At 45.2% G+C, this 23,828-nt stretch overlaps 1 protein-coding gene across 1 annotated transcript in view; it reads right to left on the bottom strand.

Moving 5' to 3' along the window:
* LOC139685583 (protein bric-a-brac 1-like) overlaps nucleotides 1-20,583 on the bottom strand; it is a 70,295-nt gene extending 49,712 nt beyond the window's left edge. The window contains exon 1 of the mRNA XM_071582521.1: nucleotides 20,539-20,583. Within this exon, the coding sequence (XP_071438622.1) occupies nucleotides 20,539-20,583 (45 nt within the window). The remainder of the gene's footprint in view (nucleotides 1-20,538) is intronic.
* Nucleotides 20,584-23,828: the final 3,245 nt, after the last annotated feature.

Genomic DNA, 23,828 nt, shown 5'->3' on the forward strand with positions numbered 1-23,828 from the left:
GGGAAAGTGTGTGGAGACTGATTATAATAAAATGATCGCACGCTCAAGTTGTTACACGCGTTGTAACCTCCATCAGTAGGTTCCTCATATTTTATCTTCAATGATTTTATACTTGGTCCTAGGCACTAACAAAGGAATATAAATCTCGAGTGATTTCACGCACTAGAGGAAATAGTATGCATAGGAACGAAAGAACACGCACAATCAGCATTCTATCAAAATATATCCTAATTTAGTATCTTGTTCATAGAATTTTGTAAAAGCTGCGCTAGTAGACTAAGGGGTGACTTGGTTACATTCTAACCTCCAAGATTCAAAACTGTTTTTCGTCAGGTAATAATCAAGAAACTTCCCTCAGAAAATTAAGATATTATGCACGAATTTTTTTAACTTTTCGGTACCATTTCCGGGATTGGTTTTCTATCTTCAAGCGGACAGATTTTAGTTTAACCTCATTGCAAATCAGTATTATAATGAAACTAGAGAAAAATTCTCATGGATTACTGGCGAAAATAGAAAGACAATTTCTTAACGTGGACACAAATCCCAAATCCCTGTCGCTGATAGAACACATAGGCCTCTTTCCGTAAAAAAAATAAATAATCATAATTCCAATCGGAGACTTCCGAAAAATGGAAACATAACTCCAAAAGACTGAACACAATTTCCACCCAACGGTTTTAACCTTTCGAGTGTACATCTCGGAAGTCTGGGGGGAAGGGGTAGAGGAAAAGAGGAAAGGGGGAGAGGGAGAAATCCGAATTTCCACTCATCCGAATCTTCATTTTTCCGCTCACACGTGCCCCTCGGCGAGCGATTTTTTTCGAAAGCGTGCAGCCTCACGCAGGCTTAATGTTGCTACTTTTTTCACTTTTATTCCTATTCTATATCCTCCGCGCGCAAGGCCGAACGAATCAAGAATTATTTCAGGTCAAAACAGCGCCGCGTTGGGACCTCGTCCCCCCCCTCCCCCTCTTACCCTAGCCGCCCTTTGCCCCTGCCCGCAACTCTCTCCCGCCCAGCCTCCCTCCAAACACTCTCCCGTCCCCACCCTCCCCCACACATACCTCCCGCTTTCGTTTCGCTCCCTTTGTGAAGAAATCCACCCTTTCACAAAGGATGAGTTTACTTTTTATCCGGCGATCGGGAAGGGAGGCGCTGGCAGCCGCTACCGTAAGGGATGGGACAAGTACAGGAGTAAGAGGAGGGATGAGACAGGTGAAGCGGGAGGTACGAAAGGAGAGAGGGAGTGAAGTGAGGGAGATGGCGTTGAGGGATGAGGGTGGAGGGGGGGGGAGAGCGCGAGAGCGAAAAGAGGGAAATGGAACACAAAGTAAGCCCGTGGATCTGCACCACCACCACAGCACCACCTACTTTGCAAGGTATAACAAAAGCGAAGCGGCATCGAGAACAATAAATAAATGAAAAACGAAAAGCACCGGCGAAAAAAAATAGAAGGAACGCAATCCGCGCGATCAAACAGCCGAAGAGGGAGAGGAAATAACGGGCGGAGATGAAAATAGATGGAAGGGAATGAGTGAAAGCGAGCGACAATAGGGACGGAGAGAGAAATAGGGGCGGGGGATGAAAGGAAAGGGAGATGGGACGAAAGAAAGACGGGGGGAGAGAGAGAGAGAGAACTTCGGGAAAAAGTTGCCAATTGAGTTCGCATTTCCCCGTTCGCGGAAACTTGCAAAAAATGCGAAATAAATTGAAGTCTCCCCCCTCCAACACACACCGTTCCCTTGAATGTTACACGCACAGTCCCCTTCCCGCTTACTTCCCCCCACACTCTATTGCTCCAGGTTTCCACCCACACTCCTTCCTCCCCCTCGCCCCAGAATGCGACGCTTCCTGGCAATCATTTTTTGCACCTATTTATTAGAGAAAGGGAGAGGGGACGAGGGGGGGCACATGAGGTGAGGGGGGTCACGAAGGAGAGAAGAGTCTGAGGGAACGGGGAGACGGGAGGAGCAGGAAAGAGGAGGAGGACGGAGCGGGTGAACAGATGGCTGCGAGGGAGGACGGTGAGGGGGTGTGTGAGGGGGTGTGCGTGGGTGGGGAGTGGGGGTAGTACTAAGTGAGGGGTCGGGGAGAGGGGGCGTGAGGAGGAAGGAAGAGTTTGATGAGACGGCGTGGGTTGGAGGCAGGCGGAGGAGGAGATATCGTAATAAAGGCACCTTGACATCTCTGGGCCCAACTCCATCAAAAAGCAAACTCAAACGAAACTATAATCAAATAAAAAAGTTATTGATAAAAATATACGGGAAAATTCCAACGGATCAGGACGGCGCGGGTGACAAAGGAGGCCTTCCTATCACTCACCCTCCAGGTCTACTACTCGCTGCGTACACCCACAACTCCTCCTCCTAACCCTCAATGTTCCTCTCCTCTCCCGAATTCCTCCACCCCTTCCGTTGCCTAACACTCCTTTACATCGTATTACACTACGCAAACCATCTAATTTCACATGCATACATGTGAAAGTGGGAAAGCATCTGCATAGATCCAGGAATTAAGTGTGCCATTGTTTTGTGTGTCCCTTTACTGTTCTCTCTTTGCATCATCATCGATTACCATGTGCTATCGAGGCTACATATGTATTCACGCACACTCAATTTTCCCGGCTAACCCACAAGCTCGGGAAATGTAGAAAAATGTAGTGTCGCGCAAGATGGAACTTCGAAGCTTCATGCGAAGGAAATTCAAATATTACGAAACTAGAGATTTATAAAGTAAGAGATAACGGGCATGGATGGAAAATTACAGACATGTATCTACCATAGAGATAAAATTCGAATAGAGCTGCATACTGGTCAAGATTATCACGAATTATTTCATCAAAAATATTTTTCATACACTTACGCACGCATTGCAGACATCTATGTAGTCTAATTAAGATCAATTGACTAATGCGGTTAGGGCACAGTGGACAATGACCCATGATCAGCGAACAGGAAACGAATAAGATTGTGCACACGGTTAAAAATCGATGTTTCCCCCGTCTTTTGCAACCATTTCAAATATGTGGAGTCAACAGCCGACAGAGAGGTAGACGCAATAGCTCAAAGTGCACACTACAGTGAGAGAGAGCATGTGAGGGAAATGCAATCATAAAGATTGATTGAAGAGTCAATTGCCAAAATTTGAAGCATCCCTATGATTGAAACTACATGATTTCTGACGCAAAAGTGATAACATTCAAGTTTCTAGAACCTACAATTTCCGAAGAATAAGGTCCCGTTAGGGAGGCAGGTATTTGTTCATTCCAAGATTTTAGATCACTAGTGCTCCGCTGATTTTGCCGGGTTGAACTCGAGGGCATTAAGCGGACGGGGCAGTGCGCATGTGTGACTGCTTATGAAATTTTCAATTACCACTGCGACCGAAACAGGGCGATGTTTTATCTATTCCAATACCCCGCCCTCTTCCGTGCAAATTCTTCCCCCACCATCTCCCAATTCAATCGTAATTTTTTTTGTTCTTTTCAAATTCTAAATCCACAGGACCACGTTTGCCTCGAGAGAGAACTCTCTGAGACAATGCAGTGGCAGAGTTATTATTCGTTGAAAATATCCGAGGATTACCAAATAGATAGAAAGAATTAAGCAAAGAGAGGGAAATAAAGCTTCCGGCATAGCATATTCAAATTTAGGTTTGCACACGCACGCACACACAAATAAATAAATGTTTACATGCATTTATACATGTAAATTTACATGGATTTGCAGAGGAGTGTGTAGGTGAGTTAGATTGTTTCGGCTGACATTAACCCCTGGGGTACAAATATCCTTTTCGGGATTAGTTACCGGTCAGCTTTCCAGAAATAAAACACGGGAAAACATTAATTGAAGAATACAAAGTGAAAAATTGTTGCTCAGAGATTCCGTTGATTAAAAACTGAAATTACTAAGAACCGATTACAATTTCACCCGACCAGCACAATCAAAGATAAGGAGGAATATTACCATTTGGACATGCACTTTATGGAATTGGAGATTTTCCATTTGGAATACACATACGAGTTTCAACAAAAGTAAAGGGGAGGAAAAAATATTGGCTCATACACATGTCGCATATGATCAATTAGGAAACTTTTATTCCTAGGGAAATAACCTGGAGGTTGCAGTAACTACTGCTATGGAAACCAACCGACTGAATAAAATGCAATAAATTTAGAGGCTCAAGTGCATATCCAGAAATTCAGATGCTCCTGCGATTTGAGTTACACTGTCGAAATTAATCCAATTTTTCGTCTGGATTCAGCGAGACTGTATCAATTGAAAAACGTGAATGCATTCCTCTTCTTTCCGAACGAACAGATTCTTCGAAATTGTCCATGGCACCACTACTGACCTCCGCGCAGAGTAAAACTTCTCAACAGAGTACATAATTAAATAAATTTAAATTGATTCCCTACGAGCCGGCAAAATCCGACGAGCCTCTCCTAGGGTATCCTCCCTACGAATCTTCGGTCGCCAAAGCCCTCGGAACATGCACCAGGCAGCGTGTATTCTCTATGTAACTTGGCGAGCGCAACTAAGTCTTCAATCAAATGTTACATAGGTAAAAGTAACGCTCACGATTGAAAAATAATGGAAGGGAAACCGAGTCACATGGAAAAAGGGGAGAATGGAGAAAGTAGGGGGATGGAGCAGGACGCGAAAGGGAGACGAGGGCGCACGCATATTTCTATAGCGGGAGAAGAGAAAAGAATGATTAAAGGAGTACAAATATTTTTCGCTCGGCCACGTATTATTAATTTTCGGGAAAAAAATATAAATTGGAAGAGATTGGAATCGGTCGTTGATTTGATCTCGACCAGGCCATCGGTTTCCTTGTAATTCTCGTTTCAATTGGTTCCAAGGGGGATGCGGACGGGAGAATGAGTGGACGGAGGGGGAGCGGGATGAGGAGGATGAGGAAGGAGGAGGGGGTGCGGAGTGTAAGGGATCGAAGGGAGTCGTGCGTGTTGCCGGAGGAACGAGGAGGGGGTGGGCGGAGGTTGAAAGGTTTCCAAAGGGGGTGGGTGGAGGTAGTGGGAGTGGTACGTGGGAGGACGGAGCGGGGGGTTTGATGGGAGAAGGAACACGGTGGGTGGTATCGGACGCGGACGGAGTTCAACATTTCCCGAATCGAATGAATCATGATGCAATGCTGCCGGGCAAAAACGTGCAAATTTGTCGTCTGGAGGCATTTGTAATAAACGAAAACGGGAGTCCTGGGAGATTGTGTACCGAAACATAACATTCCTCGTATAACTCAATATACTCTCTCTCTCTCCACCCCCGGAGTCGGATGAAATTTCTTCTCTTTTTTTCCGTCCCGGTTTAATCGATTTCTATAACGAAAGGGACCTGGAAGATAAAAAAAATACATGCATGCCTTAATACAATTTCAATGATCATACTGAAAGGCTTACTTTGGGCCCACGTATGGAAACATTGCGTGGACTTCAGTTTTGCGCGATCTCCAAGGTTGATTCTTCTGCCTAGGTAAACGTTAGTGTAACTTTGGTGTTATCGCCCTGATGACCGTCCTTCAAGAGAATACAATCAAGATGGACCGTCCGTCAACGTTTTTCAAGACCAATTCCCGTCCTACGATGTTTTGTGTAAATTTGTGACACCCACACACATATTAAACACACGTAAGGAAAATATATTTGCGAAGTAATGCTCATTAATTATCTTCCTTCAATGGCAACCAGAAATTTCATTTACCATGCAGGGAACCATAATTAATTAACAGTTCACATTGAACCACACTCGCGGTTTGAGGTACATTTGGAGGCATTTCAGCTACTTGCAAGATTCGAAGAAGCAGAAATTCAACTGGATATAATAAATAATCAGAGTCAAATACCTCCGAGAATGAAACCTGTATGCAATTTCATATCTTTTAAAATTCAAAATAACATTCACGTTACAATTAAAAACAATATATATATATATATATATATATACACATACATACATACATACATGGGCTACCACATTCTTTTGGCACATTAATTTAAGGTAATATTAGGCTTAGGCCAATAATGGGACACACACTAAATACGCTTAATAAAACAAATTTAAAGCAATCATAGCGTTAAACAATGATGCATTTCGAACGGATGGGTGTTTAATGCCCAAACATGAGAGCGGAAAAAATGAGGTATTACGTAAAAAACAACAAATATTTGTTATTTTTAATAAAAGAGAACAAGAATTTACTTAAATAGATAGAAAAAAAGTCAATAAAATATATATGATTCCATTGATTCCAAGTTGGATCGTTTAAGTTTACCTGAAGGTACATTTTAGATAAAAGTCATTCGCAGAGCGCTACAGTCACCCCTAAAAATTTTTAGAAATCCATTAATTCTGATTAAATTGATTAGTTTATTATAGCTGTATGGAAGAAGTTTTTTATGAAATGTATTTCAACAAATGGTATAGGGTGATAAGTTAATTAATTGAAACGTCAGAATGCATAACAACAGCTAACTCGGTCTATCAACCTCTCACGTAACACCATCTAACGAAGTTAGCCACCACAACCTCCTTAACGATTTACGATGGCAGCATAACGATTACTACTTTGCGGGCAAAAACTTATTCCCTCATAATTGCTGGGGATGAATGCGGAGTGGGAAACTAACACTTGACACGGAAGCCTGGAGAAAAAATACGGATTACATGCAGAGTCGGCTGACGGCGACCGACGTCGCGATTTCGTCCGTGGCTCCAAATTCCTCAAAAGCAACTCCTATTAAATGCTCAACGTTAAATATGCATGCATGCGCCAGGATGAAAGGCCCACGACTTAGGACGAGGTGTGGGGGAGTGATGGTCCTTTTCATAAAAGACACACACGGAGGCCTAAGCAATAATAGGCTTCCCTCCCGTTTTTTATTCATTTTTTAACCTGAGGGACAATGAAAGGGCGATTAGATGAGAAGGAGAGGGAAGGGAAGTTATCCGTCGCAGGGATACGTGTCCCCCGCTGATCCCTTATATAACGCTCGGTCCCGTCTCTCCTCCCAGACACCTCACGCCCCCGCGAGATGACGGGACTTTAACGCCGGCAAGGGGCTCCACCGTCAACTAACTCTCTCTGTCCACGTCCCTTAGGGCGTCGAGTCGGGATGGAGTCGGCTTCGGGAGTGGCAAGAGGGGTCGCCAAAGGAGAGAGGAGAAGGGGAGAGAACGGGGACTGAGGGAGTGATGAGAGAGGAAGAGAGAGTGAGAGAGAAGGGTCGAGGACATTTTCAGTTTCAATTAAAACACCTTTCATTCGCCGCTTTCATCGTCACTTTCAAAACCATCCCCCCCTTCACTTCCCTCCACCTCACCTTCGGTTCCTCGTCTATTCCCGCCATCCCCCAACCCCTCCCCGCTAACCCTTCCCGATGCCTTCCCCTTTCCGTTAGGGAGATTGGTCGGCGGGAGCAAAAAGAGGGAAATGGGGAAGATCCAAGCAGTTCGCTTTTCAATTCATTTTCTGTTCCGAGAGGGCGAGGGGGCTGACTGGCTGGCTGGGGTGGGTGGGGGAGGTTAATGGGAGGGGTTCTGGACGGAGGGGGGGGTGAAGATGAGGGAAAGGGTCGGTAGGCGGGCGTTTGCGGAGTTTTAGGGAGCGGGTGGAAAAATTGAGTAACGAATTTCCAGTTTTTCGTCGACTTCGGATATATACATATATATACAAAAAAAAATGAGAAATAAAGAACTTCGGTGGAATCCGTGCCAATATCGAGAGGGTTGGGGGAAGTATGAGAAGGGAAACAATCGAAGGCTGATTTACGCCCGGACAAGGGTGCGCTAATACTTATATAACGTGAAGCGGAGGAGGGAGCGAACGTTTGCGTTGTTTTTTCATCTCTCTCTCTCTCCGTTGACGATTCGCATAAACTAACTAAGAGGCAGCAGAAGGAGGGGACGGGCGAGGAGTGGCACGGGAAAGGGAGGACGGGAAATTTCCTCCCGAGGATTTTCTCCATTCCGTATAACGGCGACACACAGTTCTCCCAATGTCCGTCCAATTTCACTTAAATCGAAGTGGCGCGATTACTTGGCCGAAACGGGAAATTAATTCCCGAAAAAGTTTTCCCCAGATCGATTCGGACGACGCAATATTTTTTTTCCAAAGGCGACAAAAGCCGATTACAATCGCCAGATACGAAAAGGAAGCTAATAACACAATCACTCGATAAGAGGGAGAGATAAGCCTGTTAAAACGCGAACAGGACCAAAACTAACGAAACCGATAATTAGGGTGATGAGTGAGGGCGGATGGCAGGAATTCTTTCACAAAGGTCGAAAGAATCATCCGAATTATTCACACAGAATATTTGGAGGCATACTGACGTTATGAGGATTGTAAGTAAGGACACGCCCTTTTGCTACACTGCAACCGATACTGCGAGAAGCGATCAAACCGCGAGTCAAAGTTCCGCGAAAACAAAAATGATAATAATTAAAGAAATGCCCGAAGATATAATTACAATTCATTGTGAGGGGAAAATTTCCTCATTTGACTTAGGTACCCTATCCGGACGCCAAAAAAAGGAGATTTCTTCAGAGACAGTGAGTTTTGAAACGTGCCCTCGGCAAAATTCTAAGGGAATAAAACAATGTAACCAGAAGAAACAACTACTGTAATTCGGAAGTATATAACAACTTGGTTGGATATCATAAACTATACAGTTAGGGTTAGCAATTTGATCATACAACGTTGAAGCCCGTCGCCTTGGCGCACAGTCTATTCCATAGGAATAACTCAAGGTAGCTAGAACTCTTGATTTCCGAGTTGTCCTCACGGTTGTTGAGCGAAGGGATTTAGAATAAAAACGAGTGCAACAAGCAGTTATCACGCGGAAGGCGAACAAAAAGGTGTACGCCAGCGGCTGTGAAGAAGTACTAAAACACCATGTAAACAAATACTGAGGTCTTACTTTTGACGAGCTAGGGAAGAAATCGAAAAGAACGCCCCATAACATGACTGATTAGGATGTAAATGTTGAGCGGCGCTGCTGCGGCAGAGGAGAAACGACCGGAAGGTAATGAAATCAGCTCTCGAGTTCTATGACACCAATTGATCAATCGTATTCAGGGGATCCATGATTGAAACCCAGCGCGAAAACATCGTTCACGTGACAGGAGCAGTTCCTCTTACTCCCGCATGTGTTTAACGTTTTCAACGAGCCTGTAAAACAATGTCCACGGCCGAAATGGAGGCGGGCGTCACATATTTATCCGCTGGACGTCCCCACCCAAATTAAATACACATACCTCAGTGAGGAATTCAACGTCGTAAAAAATGATCGAGAGGGAAGTGGGAGAGGAGGAGGAGAAGGGGGGGGGGAGAGAGAGTTTTAATTTCTCGTTAATTTGCGACGCAGACCCGCCCCCCTTGGCCTCGCGGACCAAATGAAATTAGCCAAGGAATGACAAGTGTCAAAAGGGACGGCCATGGTTGTCACGCCGGCCCATTATTGCATATCCTCAATTTATGACTCATCCAGATACACACCGGATTGGGAAAAAATTGAAGGGCACAATAAAAACGATGAGGTGAGGGGAAAGGGAGAGGACGGGAAGGGAGTGGGGGTTACGACAGGTGGGGATATCTATCTTACTGAATCCGTGGCGATCCGAGATCAGGCGTCCGCTGGAGAAGGCAGGGATGACACGGAGAATAAGGAAAGACGATGAGCGACATATTTGGAAACTTGTCAGCCGAGGAAACGATTCTTGGGCGGAAGGTTGCCGAGTGATAGGCGCGCGAGGCTGTTCCTTCAACTTTCTCAGAGAATTCTGACAATCCGGAAGCGACTGAGTTGTCAGCACGAAGCACTCGCGAAAAACGGCCACCTGGGAATCCTCGAATTTCTACCCGAATTTTCCCTGAATCCTTCTAAACATAGCTCAACATAACGGTAATGTTCGGACCAAGTAAAGCAGAAATTTGCCGACTGGATAAGAAACGATATTAGGCTAGCTCATGCCAACCTAATTAAGTTTTACGCCGATAAATACTAAAACATTACTACAGACTCGCCCGTTTGCGCATTTTCGCAGAAAAATACAAAATATTAACGGCACGATAGCTACAACTGAAGATGTGAGAAAAGAAAAATATTTTCTCTCATGCTCTATCTCGTCAAGATGGGTGTAACGACTTGCGTTTTTTTTAAATTACTCCAACAAAAGTGAGAAAAAAGACAGGACATTATCGATTCGGAAAAACGCTTACCGCATCCAATTAATTACTATGAAGAGGGGATCGCGAAAATTTCGAAAAATTAATCCACTTTGGCGAGGGGGGGGGGGGAGGGTAAAAATAATAAAACTATGACCATCGCCGTTTTTTCATCTAAAATGCCAATTAAAAAATAAAAGCTTATCTCCCCATCCACGTTTTAAGGGCGTAATTGGGATTAAACGTGCGATGGAATTCGATAATAAAGAGTAGCGTAATAATTTATGGATTTATTGTTCTTTCCGCGCAAACGGAAATTCCTGAAAATTAAGTATATGGATTAGGTGGGCGGGCGATGATCCTTCCGATAGCCTGGAAGGAGTAGGTAATCCCAACGGCAAAAACCTGCCAAAGCTCGCTCATCCAACTGGCTCAGGTGATCTCAGCAAAACGAAGATAGGGCAAACAAAACGGGCCGAGGAACGAAATTGAGTGGGGGAATAATGACCAAGGGACACGATTCCTGATGAAAGGTTTTAAGTGTGATGAGTTTTGTCCAGTATTTTATGGAGGTTCGAGGGAAATCCACCGTTAAGGCACCAAAATTCATCACGTCGATGAGACGCACGGCTCGCCGCCAGCGCGAATACCCTTTTGCACACCCTTTCCAACGTCTACACGTATTGTACTCAAGAGCGAGCATTATTTACAATAAATATAAGCCGTGTGAGGCTTAGTGGAATTCGGTCTCCTTCGCCTACACTCATTAACGGCAGGTGCCGTCCACAATAATGCGAGACAGCTTAAAACGTTTGGAAACTGAAGTTAGTGCTTAGTGACTGACTATCAACTGGTCTGAATTCACTTTCAACATAAAGAAAAACGAACAAAGAACAAATATTACCCGTATAGGTACGCATTTGAGACTGGTGTATGACTTACGAGTACTTCAGATGTGACCCTTAAAATGAATTAAAACAAGTTCATATACTGTATAACATATTAATGTTACACAGTCTGTGAACCTTTTTTAACTTTGCAGAAAAATGCGTGATGCAAAATAATTTGTTGTACAAAGGAGACGAAAAAATTGATTTTTTTCCACCGGTAAGTATAAAAGTGTACCAAATGAGGAATTACTGACACGGTAGCAAATTATTGTATTCACGAACAACACTACGCAACAGCGTACTTACTGTGTTTGAAGATATCTTAAGGAAAGGGTTAATAAGGGTTCCCAATAATTCCACTGGGTTATAGCAGACCCCCATACGAAAAAAGGTGAAATTTTTAGATATTATTTTATACAGGTAGAAATTACGAGGAAATATTTTTTTGCGGAATAAAATATTTCAAGCAGGTAATCATGACAAGTAACTGAAGTCAAAGTTCCAAAGTAAATATGTTTGCCCATAGAATACTTACAGAAAATTTACATCAGATGAATCACTTCATACTTAACTGAATTAACCGTGACTACTCAAAAATTACTTGTTTATGGTTCCTTGATTCATATTTTTGTAGCAAAAATAATGAAGTGCGAACAAAAACGTACCAGGCTTTGCTCCTACACTTACTATATGCCTTTCGAGTACGCATTCGCTAACATCTAAACATTCAACTATCTCTGAGCTTCCTGAGTATACAAAATATTTTGATCATAAAATAAATATTAGCTATAGGATCTCAGGGACATCGTCAGGGGGAAAATATGCCACAATAAATAATGCGACATTTCTCTTTTACCACTCAACATTTACATTTCATTATTATTTTATCCTTGAAGATGTAGTGATTAAATTGTTTTGGGCAAAATTTAATCCCTTCAAGTCCATTCAATATTTACAATACAACACTCCGGATATCCCAAATGTATCGTTTGGGAAAAAAATGAGAGCTTTCGAGCGTTTCTCTATTTACATTGACATGTCATTTACTCCGAAAGATAAGACAAGAAAAACCGAAATTACTAAGGTGGTTCACCACATATGAGACGAATTTTCATCAAGTCGACCCTGAAGCAAAGGGAAGAAAGGAGGTGGTGCACAATACGAGCGGCAGAATACTAAAGATAATCAGTGCTCCCAGGGGCCAGGGGATATTTCGTCTGTTTGCAGTGAAGCGACCGGAGGGAGCGTGGTGGGGGGAGGGGGGGAGGAAATCTCCTGTACTGCCGAATAAATACGCCCTCGCCACACATGCACTCTCCACCTCGCATGGTTTCGAATTCGGGAGTCTGTACACGCAAGGAGGGCACTTGTTCATGTCCCGACCCATCGATCATTAACTGGCAGGAACTGGGCACGCCCAGTGGCGAGCCCTCGGTGACCAAATTAATAAGGAGACGAACAAGCGCGCCTTTTTCTTAATTCGGCGGCGTGATGGAGGGAGGGAGAAAGAGGGAGGAGGGTCATACGAGTTGCCCAATCATTCACCCACCCATCATAGCCGAAGATCCGGGGCATGCACGAGTACCCGGCGACGGCGAGGCAAACTGACTTCAATCCATTTTCCAGAGCACAGTGGCATTATGCTTGAATTCTGTGCCGCTAACACGATAAACCCTCGTAAAGCCCGCACGTAAGTACTTAAGTAAGTAGATGAGCGATTAACAGACGACTACATACAAGATTGCTTATGGCGGACGATATGTTAGGATTGTTTTAATACGGTATGTGGGATTATGAATTCATTCCGATTCGCCATCCATTTTTACACACAGTTCTAAATCAGAAAGATATTTCATGAAGAACCGCGACGACTCGTATTAATACATCAGAAGATTGTTTAGGAGTACAATCATTTTGCATTGCTGTCATTGATATTCTATTTCTCACGCCCATTTATTTGCACGAGCACGACCTGCAGCGAATATAAGGGAGATACTCCTTGCCTAACGAATGAGTCAGTAATGAAAACTAAACTATTATCCAAATTGTCCTACTGCAGTACGCTGCATCGCAATGCCGATTCATAGAAATCACTCAGCTCTGATTTTCTGTAGCTATGGACAATTTAGCCATTTTGTGCTACTTCGCGAACCTTCAAACTTACATATAACAAATAATTTCAACTCTGAATAACAACAATAGCTGCTGAATTTGACAATTAAACGTTTATCTTTCGCCATTCAAACTAATGGCGGCGAACATACACGTCCTTCGAGACAAAGGAGGATAGCGGAAGATTTGAATCGTTTGAGGTCATCCAAACGCCCTTGATGCCGCAGGGGTGGTGTAAACGTGCGAAAACAGAAGAATGAAAACCACGGAGTGGGGCAGGACGATTTCCTTATAAAAAACACGCATTTGCGGGGGAGATGAGGAGGAATGGAAGGAGGGAAAGAGGATAAAAAAAACAGGAACAAAAAAATAAACACATTAATTAGGAACGGGTTAGGCAAGCCGGGCCACTCGCTTGAGCGGGGGACTAATTTGGCCACCATCCCGAGGTGAGGCGGGACAATCTGGCCGGGGGGTCGTACAACAAATGCGGTCGGGTACATGAAACTCTCGGAGCATTCCGGAGTCCCTTTTATTGTCCTCTCTTCAAATTTTTTTTTCGGAACGGCGGATGTTTTTACGAGAGCGAGTGAGGGAGGGCGGCGTAAGAGGTAAAATGGAGGAATAGAGAGAGAGTGAGAGGGAGAAAAAGAGATGGGCGGTCGGGAATTTGTTCGCGCCCCGGAATACAAGCGAAAAACGTTTTCCTAGGTGGTCAAGGGTGACACCGGACTCTTTTTAAGCAGCCTCCCCAAGTGGGGTGGACGAGAGGACTCGGTACGTTGGGGTGGGCGAGGGAACAGAAACGGGGGGGTGTTACATTTCTGGAGGGGCGGGAGAGTGGGGAAAGAGGCAGGGAGCGAGGGAGAGAGAGAGAGAGAGAGAGAGTGGGAGATGACAGAGGACTAATTGGCAATGAGGAGTGCAAACACGGGAGATGCAAACAAGCGGACATAATACGCAATTCCTCTCTCCTCTCTCCGGAAGATTTGATGTCTTTAGCGATTAAAACCAATTGAAACGTTTTCTGAATTATATTCCCACTGTCCCCTCTACTCTCCAACGTTCCCTTCTCGACCCGGGTCCCGTTCCTCCATTCCCCATATTATCCAATTTAGATTAACGACTTCCGTTAATTTCTCCCGCTCACACTCACAGGGAGAGTAGGAATACGCAGTCAACAATCCTCCTCCGTCCACCACCCAACCTCCGTCCACTCCTCTCCTTCCCCCCCCCCCGATGCCTCCCCCTTTTCCCGACTTGTGAGTTACAGCTGGGATGTTTGGCGGTGAGGGGGAAAGGGTGAGGGGTGGGGAGCATGTTGCCGGGGAGATGTCTTTTGTTTTTTTTTCGTTTTGTCATTCGCCTGTCTCCTCTCTTCCGGCCGTCCGCTCGGACAAATTCATTTTTCGCGAAGAACAATTGGACGAGAAAATAAACACACACGACAAGCAATTTAGATTAAGGATTCCGTTACGAGCTACGTTTTAGGTACACAGTATAACTTGCGGGAGTCGTCGGAGAGTGCCACCAGGAGAGAAATGGGAGGTTCTCAAGAAGTAGCACGCAAGCTATGAAAACTATTATTATTATCACGAAGACATTGCCCGTGGACGACTCGTGCGCGCTCTCCGATGCACGATTATTTTCACCGAAGTGCTCATAACGACCATATTGGAAAAAGACAAATGGATATTGTTTTTATGGAACCCCTCCTTCAGGACAGCGAACTGCTTTCTAAACTACACTGATGTTTCGGGCAAGTCTGGATATATAAACAAACTTACTTCCACAAGTAAATTCAGCGCACATGAAAAAAATAATTTTCCGTGCCCTAAGTTTTGGCCATCTAAAACCGCGGAACACGGAACCCAGGACTGAACTAGTATTGACTTTACATTACGTGAAATAAATGCATTAATTTCATGGGAAGTAGTTTTCCAGTGTCTTTAAGAAATGGCGTGAAGGATATACATGAACACAGAAGACGGAAATCCATGGGAATTGGAATGGAGACAATTTCAAAAATAGGAAATCACACGGCAAAGAAAATAAAGCTGGAAATGATGAAAATACGTCTACGGCACTGCAAATAATTGACTGTCTCCGGAAACTACGATGTAAAACGAAGGTGAATAAGTGAGGAGGAGCAACGACACGCTGGCTCCGTTTGGAACACCAAGGGAAATATAAATATACTCACTAGTTTCGGGCGAGTATTTTTTAGAGTAAGGACGCGGAAATGGATGGGTATGAACTGAAAACACGCACTAAACCAGGGCGACAACGACTGAGGAGCAAGTGGAGAAAACCCAAAAGGAAAATGCGGCTTAGTACCCAGCCGAGAGAGACGGCACGCGAGTTTATATCACGAGTTTAGCACCACCTCCGCGACCCTTCTTTATATTCAATATTGCGGGAGCCTAAAGAAAGATGGCTTTGGTACAATAAACCTACACGTCTACATATTTCAACAGAAAGGGGGATAGGCGGGAGGAAAAGAGAAGAGCGAGTGTTTTTGCGGAATGGGAAGGGGTTGGTGGGAGGGAGGAGGAGAAAGGCGAGGCGGGAGCTCATGGTGGGGTGATAAAAATATTTTCGCGAGTACCAAAAAAAAGAAACCTTTTGAATTCTTAAAAAAGAAAATGGGACACACAAATACAGTGAAGGCCTGTTCCAAGCACACAAAGACATATGAATTAAAGGCAAACGGCCTTAAACTCCATCAAAACTTGGGGAGTTAGGGTCGGGAGAGTTTCGAATTGTACGGCAAATGGCAGAAAGGGTTGGAAAGAGGAGGGAGAGGAGACTATGGAGGGGCATTTGGCAGAAGGGAGTCGGAAACGGAGGGGAGGGGTGAACGGGGGAGTTAGTGGGGGGAGGTGTAGATGGGGAGGTGGGGCGAGAAGAAGAATGGATCAAGTGGGGGAATCGGGATAGGACTGTCCACCGTTCTTTCTCCTCATTTATCCCGACCCTCCCTCCCCCCACCACTCCCTTCGTCATCCCTCCCGACACTCGGCCATCCCCTCACCACCCCCCCGACGACGGACGAAAATCAACATCCACCAATCAGAACTATTAATAAAACAAACACGATACTACGAACGAAAAATCCTTGGCGTCCGCTTTTTCGTCACTTTGCCGACAAAAACGAGGAGTCTGCAGGTCAGAATGTGAGCCGGAGATAAAGCGGGAGAACATACAAAATAAGGCAGATAAAGAAATACCGGGAATAAAAAGGAATGAATGGAACGGGTGGCAGATTTCTTTTTCATCGCGAATTACAGGCGGCGTGTGTGTGGGTCGATTGATTTTCGGCAGAATGGATTCGCCTGCGACTATCTGGCCCCTCGACTCACTCAAAACATTCGGCGAAATTCTCCACCCCCACTACTATCCCCAACTCTTGTCAAATCGTGCACACCGCAGGCCAAAGACAATAACTCGGATGCCCACATAGGCGCCCGGAGTACAGCGTTACAGGATATTCCCTCCATCCCAATGCAGATTCCACGATTACGAACGTGATTACACGCCGTGAGATCATATGCTTGAGGTCGATTTTGGACAACCATGGCATTGGGTGGGTTTTCAAAAGTCCATGGCCGCAATCCGAGACAGCTGAAACGAAACTACGGAAGTCTTTCGTCCAAGCTTAGACGGAGTTCTTCCTTGCATTAGGCCTACACTCACGCCAAATGCGAGATAAGTCGAACTAAAGGGTAAATGGAACAGTAGAGGGAATAGAAGGGTTTAGGGCACTGTCAATGGTCATGGATTTACGTAATGTATTTACTGTCTTAAATCTTAGGGCGGGTCTGAATAAGAGTTTCAGGAGATGATTACCGCACTAAATGCGAATAAAATATAACTCTTTTCGTACCACCGTCTCGAAATTTATGTAATTGCAAAAAAATTGAATGATCGATGATTTATTACTTAGTCGTAGCCAATATTATTGTGTATCTTCATAAAATATGATCACTCCAGAGACCAACGAGATTTTACAAAACCCTAACCGACCAAGCCTTGCCCTCCCTCCCTACGGTTAGGGTGACAAGGACGAAGGAAGGGGAATGAGGACGGATATTTGCGCGCTTTCGGAAGGGAATCTCCTCGCACGAATCCAAGAGCAAACCAAAAAACGGAAAAACACTCGGATAGCGGATAAACACTAGAGAAAACTTCATGAGAACAAGCACACGACTGAGGACGCCCCCCCCCCCCCCAGTTCATCGGGAGCACAGCGATGCAAACAGGAAAACGTGGGCGTTCCACAAAAGCCAGAAAGGGCGAAGTTATTACAAAGGGGAGGCGCGGCAGCCCCGCTGGACCCCTTCCACCCCACCCCTCTTCCCCCCATTACTCCCCCATGCGGAGGAAATTAGGAAATGCAATTTCTATAGTCATTACAACAAACTGCCCATCCCACCGCTCGCCGAAAACCCAAAACGGCTGGGTGACGTCGCATGGGCGAGGACGAGGGGTGCGGAAGGACACACAACCACGCCCTCTCATAGGAAGCAGTGACACTAGCGGCAGAGGGAGATCTCTTCCTAACCCACAGACGGACTCTCCACCCCCTCCCCTCACGCCGCTTCGGCCCCGCCCACCGAGGGCGCTGCTTCTGTACCGCGCAACCATCAAAGGGACATTCCATCCCTCGCGACAGCCCGTGAGGGGAATCGGCGAAGGGGAGTTGGGGTGAGGAGGCACTGCGAGATAAAACGTAGGGAGGCGCCGGGTTCGCGGAGGGATCGAAAAAGACGGGTTGGTACAGGGGGTCGGGATGATTGGAGGTCTATCCTGGGTGCCCTCCGGGCGGGGACGCTGCGATGTTGCGGGGGGGGGGAATGGAAGCCCGGGGAGGGTAATAAAATACAATTATGCAATCATTGTCATGGAGCCGGATGAAGCTGGCTGATGAGTCGAAGAACAATGTGCTGCCATTTGAGCGAGAGACCGGAGGAGAGGGGTGTTTTATTTCAGGGTTTATTTTATTTCGAGGAGGGGTGGGACACGGAGGGGTGCGGAAGAGAAAGTGAGGGAAAACTAGACGAGAAGCCGGGGGCGAGGAACAGCAGGGTGGGGGAAGAGTCCTAAAGGTTAGGAGTGGGGGGGTGAGAGAGAGAGAGACATGGAGGGAATGGGGTCCACACCGAGGGCATTTTGTGGCGGGAGAGGGCGACTGTTTATACTTTTTTCGACCGGTCCCATTACTCCCGCCCCGAACCCTAGTCCCGAGCAGAACTTCCGGTGGGAAAACACATCGCCCCTCTCGGATCGCCATCATATGGGATGGTAGGGCGGTGAGGTGGGACGGGGGAGATCGGGAAGGGTATGTGGAAGGGGTGCGGAAGCGATGCACAAAAGGAAAAACTTTAGGGAGACCAGGGCAGCTGAGACTACCGAATTGACCGGAGCTTCTCTGATAGCCATCTAACTCTCCCATTCCACGCCCACACCTCTCTCTCCTCTCCCTGTACATGAATTTTTTTTCCACTCCCGCCGCTTCTTTTCGAAAAGGTGGTGAGGTCGTAAAATGGCTGTTTTTTGGGGGGAAGAGTAGGAGGGCGGAGAGCGGGAGTCGGAGGAGGCAATTCAGGCTTCGCGCGGTCTGGAGTGGGGATCGGAGAGGGAATGTGGGATGATGGCATTTATTTTTTTTCAGCCCCCCCCCCCCTTGCAGGAAGCTCCCTAGCAGGGTCTAGGACCCACCCAACTCACACCTCACTCTCTCTCGTTCCCGCCGGCCCCGATAATGGGCGGGAAATTTTGGGGAAATTTGTGTTTATATCTCTCCTAGACGTATGGACGCGGCGGAAATGACCTGGGAAACGGCCGGAGCCACCGCCCGCGCTCCCTGGGTCCGCTTGCAGGGGAGAGATTTAAGTGTCGCCGGCGAAAACCGCACGGCGCGAGCCGCGTTACTGCCACCGCCCGCGGTGGAAGCGGTTTTGTTAAGTGGCTGACTGCGGCGCGTAGCGCGTCTTCGCGGGGAAGGGTGAGTTATCAGCTCAAAGGACGTTATTAACTCCCATGAGAGTGACCTCCACCATGGACAATCATTAGCCCTATTCTAAAGACTTGACGTTAGAGTCGCCGACTGTAGTCGTAATTGGAATTCGCGGACATTAGCGGTGACATGTTTGTGGAGCGAATGGAATCAAAACATCTTTTTAATCAATCATCAACTATGGGTAAACTCGACTGGAGATTGAAAATAAATGATTATCACACCGGAGAATTACATTCTTTCATTTCTGTATTGCCAAAAGTTAGCAGAGAAAAGGTGGAAACGTAAGCAAACTTGTGATTGGGAACGCATGATATTTTCATGTTCGCCAGTACATTCCCCAGCAAGAGAAATTTACGTCTCAGAGACAACATTATTTCCTAATAATTGACTTCGAATAACCTTCACAGACCCTTCACGGGAAGAAGTTCATTCAGCGTGCAAACACAACGCAGCTTCACCGGTCCCCATCGGAAATCGGCAAAGGGAAAATTCCGTGGAGGAGAATATTGATAATATTTTAACGTCGTTTGTGCCTATAACTATTCCGATTAAAAGCAGGGGGTATTCAACGAGAAACTTAAGTTTCTCAAGTGGAATGTACTCTGCTAAAGTCAACTCTAACACCTAGTGAATGATGACACCATAGCACAATTTAGCTCATGGGATCATGAAAATGTATCAACAATCAGAGCACGAGATATTAGAATGATTTTCAGCCTCAAAATTAGTAATTAGAATTACATATTAAAATATTCCTGGAATTTACTACAAAAACATTCAACAAATCATAAACTTCTGCGCTGTGGAGTTTGCAGTAAAATCGGTAAGGACACTTGAGTAGGACATGAAATCGGTGTAATAGTGCGCATAGAAAATGATAATCGTCTAAGAAATGACTGAAATAAAGCTATAATAAATAGCCTAATATAAAAGGTGCACACCTAATTCTAAATGAAAACGTACTTACTGTTAAAGTTCCATCATTTACATGCACGGTATCCTACGACTAAAGTTAATACTGAGGTCATTCCTGCTAGACCGGATTTATGAGAAAAAAGTCGTGTAGGAAAAATCGTAAGAGTTAACTTAATAAATGATATCCTTAAAATTATGTGAGTGCATTTATTTCTCTGAAAATCTGTAACTTAAAAAAAAAAATGAGCACATCACTTCTTAAAATGAAGAATCTTCAACCATCAAGGAGTTTTGCATTCCATCATTCTTGCGAGAGGCCGGTCGGAATATTCTATTTTTGCGTGGCGGGTGGGGAAGGAGGCCGAGCTACGGGGGTGGAGCTAACCCAATCTTCCTCCCTATTTCCATTACCTCGTCCACCCATTCAGTCCTTGCTCCCTGCTGCCCTGACTCCATCTCTGAGCGGGTTCTACAACTACTCGCATTCACCCTTCAATTGTTCCCGTCCCTCTATAATTCATGAGCCCACGCTCAACGTAGAGAAGCTAGCAGACGAATGGACGGGGGAGAGAGACGGGATGGTATAAAAGAATTGGGGGGGAAAACACAAGAAAAATGGAACAGAATGAATAATTCTTTCGAAAATGATAAAAAGTGAGAGAAAACCATGACACGAGCAGAGAGAGAGAGAGAGAGAGAGAGAGAGAGATCGTGAATTATTTAGATTGAGCCAACTTTTTAATGCATGTAGAGAAAGAAGCAAAGAGCCAATTTTATTTTATCATTAATTCAGACAAGTTTCCCTACCTATCTGCCAAGTTTAAGGGCGGAAAAATTGCTATAACGCTCCCAGGTTTTTCTTCTTACCTCCGGAAAGTGGGATGAAAAAATTGGAAACGACTGTTTGCGGGACTTACCGAACTGTAATGGCTTTACGACACTAGTTGTCTTCCCAAGCAGAAGATTGATGGGTATTTGGGGTATTCTGAGAAGCCGAAGCAAACGAAAAGATTTGAAAGAAAGATATGACGGATGCAGGACCCCTGTACGTTGTGCGCTCAGAGAACTACCATTAAAATAATTTTAACATTGAACGATGCACTGCAAATTTTTGACAGTCATGCACTTTATATAGTTTCCCTATCCAGCGTTGGTCTCATTACAATTCATCAAATATGCTGTGCCTTGTAAATGCCATCTAACTTAATTGCTGCGACGGATCATTCTGCTTTTGGTAACTGAGGGTATGATTGCAGCCTACTATTCAAGAAATACTTTTATTTCAAAGGCCTAAACACTTAAACATTATTCTTTTTCACCGCCACAAAGGCACTTGCTTCTTGCACTCCATCAGTTTCAATAATAGCACACAATGAAATAATTTTTCACGATAATAATAATCACCATCTTGCTTTTATGGATAATTACAAAAAATAAATTGATGGTGAAGCTTTGAAAATTTTCAGAAAGAATAAACATGTATAGCACATCTTAATTTAAGATTTAACTTCCGCCAAATCTCACAACATTTTCCGAAAAACTGAAAACTATAACACGAATTATTCCATCAAATATTATTATTGATGAATACACATTCGTACCAGCATTTCAGTAATGACGAGGGGGATTAAGCATTATTGGTGATCAAATCAATCCAGGGAATTGACCAAAGTTTGTCAAAACAAACATCTCGATCGCTCCGCCTGAATCAGAATCTTCACAATGGTATAAATGGAATGTCGCTTTCGAAATTAGTTCCCAAATGAGTTCGGCACGACTTCCTACGCAACCTCATTCCCGTCCCTTAGTTTGGAAATTGAACCCAGGTCATCCGACACATGGGTCATTTTCGACCTTCAAGAAGGTAAACGGAAGAAGAGAGATAGACCATGCGAATGAGGCAGCGTTGGTTCTGGTAGAAATGCCGGGAACATTATCTAGGAATGATAAACCCGTGAGGGTGAGAAAAAATCCTCGGCGTGGTGATACTAATCGGTGGTTGCTTTACAATAGGTGGAATCTACGAAAGACAACGGGAACGCTCGAACATGGCGGTCGGTCCACGTAAAGTCAATGGGTCGGGTCGCGTTAGTTGAGAGGGTAGGTACACAAAAAAAACTACCTGCACCCTCTACCTCGCGGTTGGTGAAATCGCCTTTGGCGGGGTGGTGACTTTATATATATGGTGTGGGGGGGGGGGGGGTAAGAGAAAGGTGGGTCCGGTCAGCGGGTGAGGGGAGGAGGAATGGGAGTCGGGAGTGGCCGGAATGAGAGGAGGGGACGGACCAGCTGGAAGGATACGCCACTCGTGTAATATGGTGCTAGGGAGAGGGACCGGATATATGGGAGAGAGAAGAACCGAGAGGGAGGATGGAGTGGCGGGGAGAGGAGGAATTTAGTGGGGTGGGAGGTGGGTCCTGGGACCCTCTGATTGATTGAGGCCCATTTGGAGCATGCTCTAGAATGGCTGGCGATTAATGAGGCGTCATGCGCGAGGAGAAATGGGAGGAGAGGCTGGCTGCTGCCGCCGCTGTAAGAGAAGAGCTTACTGCTGGAGGCGGGCGTGCGAGAGGGGGATCGGAGAGGGAATAGGGAGGAGGGTGAGAGTCTCGGCAGTGCATTGTACGTGTTTCACGAGCGACCCTGTGCGTGAACGTGTGTGTGATGGGCAGAGGAAGGTCGGGTGGGAGAAGTCGGGGAAGGGGGGGGGGAGAGAGGAATGGCGGACGGAATGATCGAAAACGGATGGGAAACGCCGAATGTGATGACCGAAGGCGAAAACGGCAGAAATTCGCGCGGATCCCGAGACCCCTGGAGGGGAAAAACATTTAAGATAGTCCGGGGTGTGTTTTTTTTCCTCTCTCTCTCTTTCTCTTTCGCTATCCCCCGGGACAGAATAAATGACGATGTGACGATTAATTTTTTTTTCAACCGAGCGCAGAAGGCGATGATTGGAGAGGGAGCGGGACATAAATCTTTTATTAGGAGAAATAAATACGACTCTCTCGCAGCATCCAAGAGAGGTCCCCGGGGGCGACGCGGGGCGTCCCCGATTCGGGCGAGCTTCCTGCGCTTCGCTAATGTCACCACGAAAGTTATTCAGGGATTTTAGATTTATGGAACTACAAAAGTTCACGACATCACCGCCACGGTTATATATACACCTTTGATCGAGTGAGATATGTAAATCTAACGCTCATTCTCGATCGAGTGATTTTTGAACGCATTCGAATGCGGTCAACCACTGATAATTGGGGAGATAATGTAAACTTTACTGTGGCCATCTGTTATATTTACCTTTCCAGAGCTATTATAAGGCACTCACGTAAATACCTTATACTCAACGGACGTATGATTATGCTGCCGGCAGTTTAATAGAACGAATTTCCATTATGGCTTATGACTTGAAAAACTGTTTCATAGAAGCGCTCTAATGTAGAATCAAACTGAATCTCAAATCCCTTAGCTATTGCGAAAAATAAACTTAGCGGTTTATTCGCGGAACCATCATTACCGCAATCTTATTCTTAAATGGACGCAAAGATTTTTGATAAAAGCGATAACATTTTCCAACGCAATCAGATATATGATAATTATCCTGTCATCCAAAATTCGAAGATGAAAAACATTCCACACATTTAAATGTGACCAATGCTGTTTACCTCAACTGATGGTTTTCCAGGAAAATAGCCCATTAGTAT

Source organism: Hetaerina americana, unplaced genomic scaffold, assembly GCF_022747635.1.
Source record: "Hetaerina americana unplaced genomic scaffold, ioHetAmer1.1.p SCAF_117, whole genome shotgun sequence".
Lineage (NCBI taxonomy): Eukaryota > Metazoa > Arthropoda > Insecta > Odonata > Calopterygidae > Hetaerina > Hetaerina americana.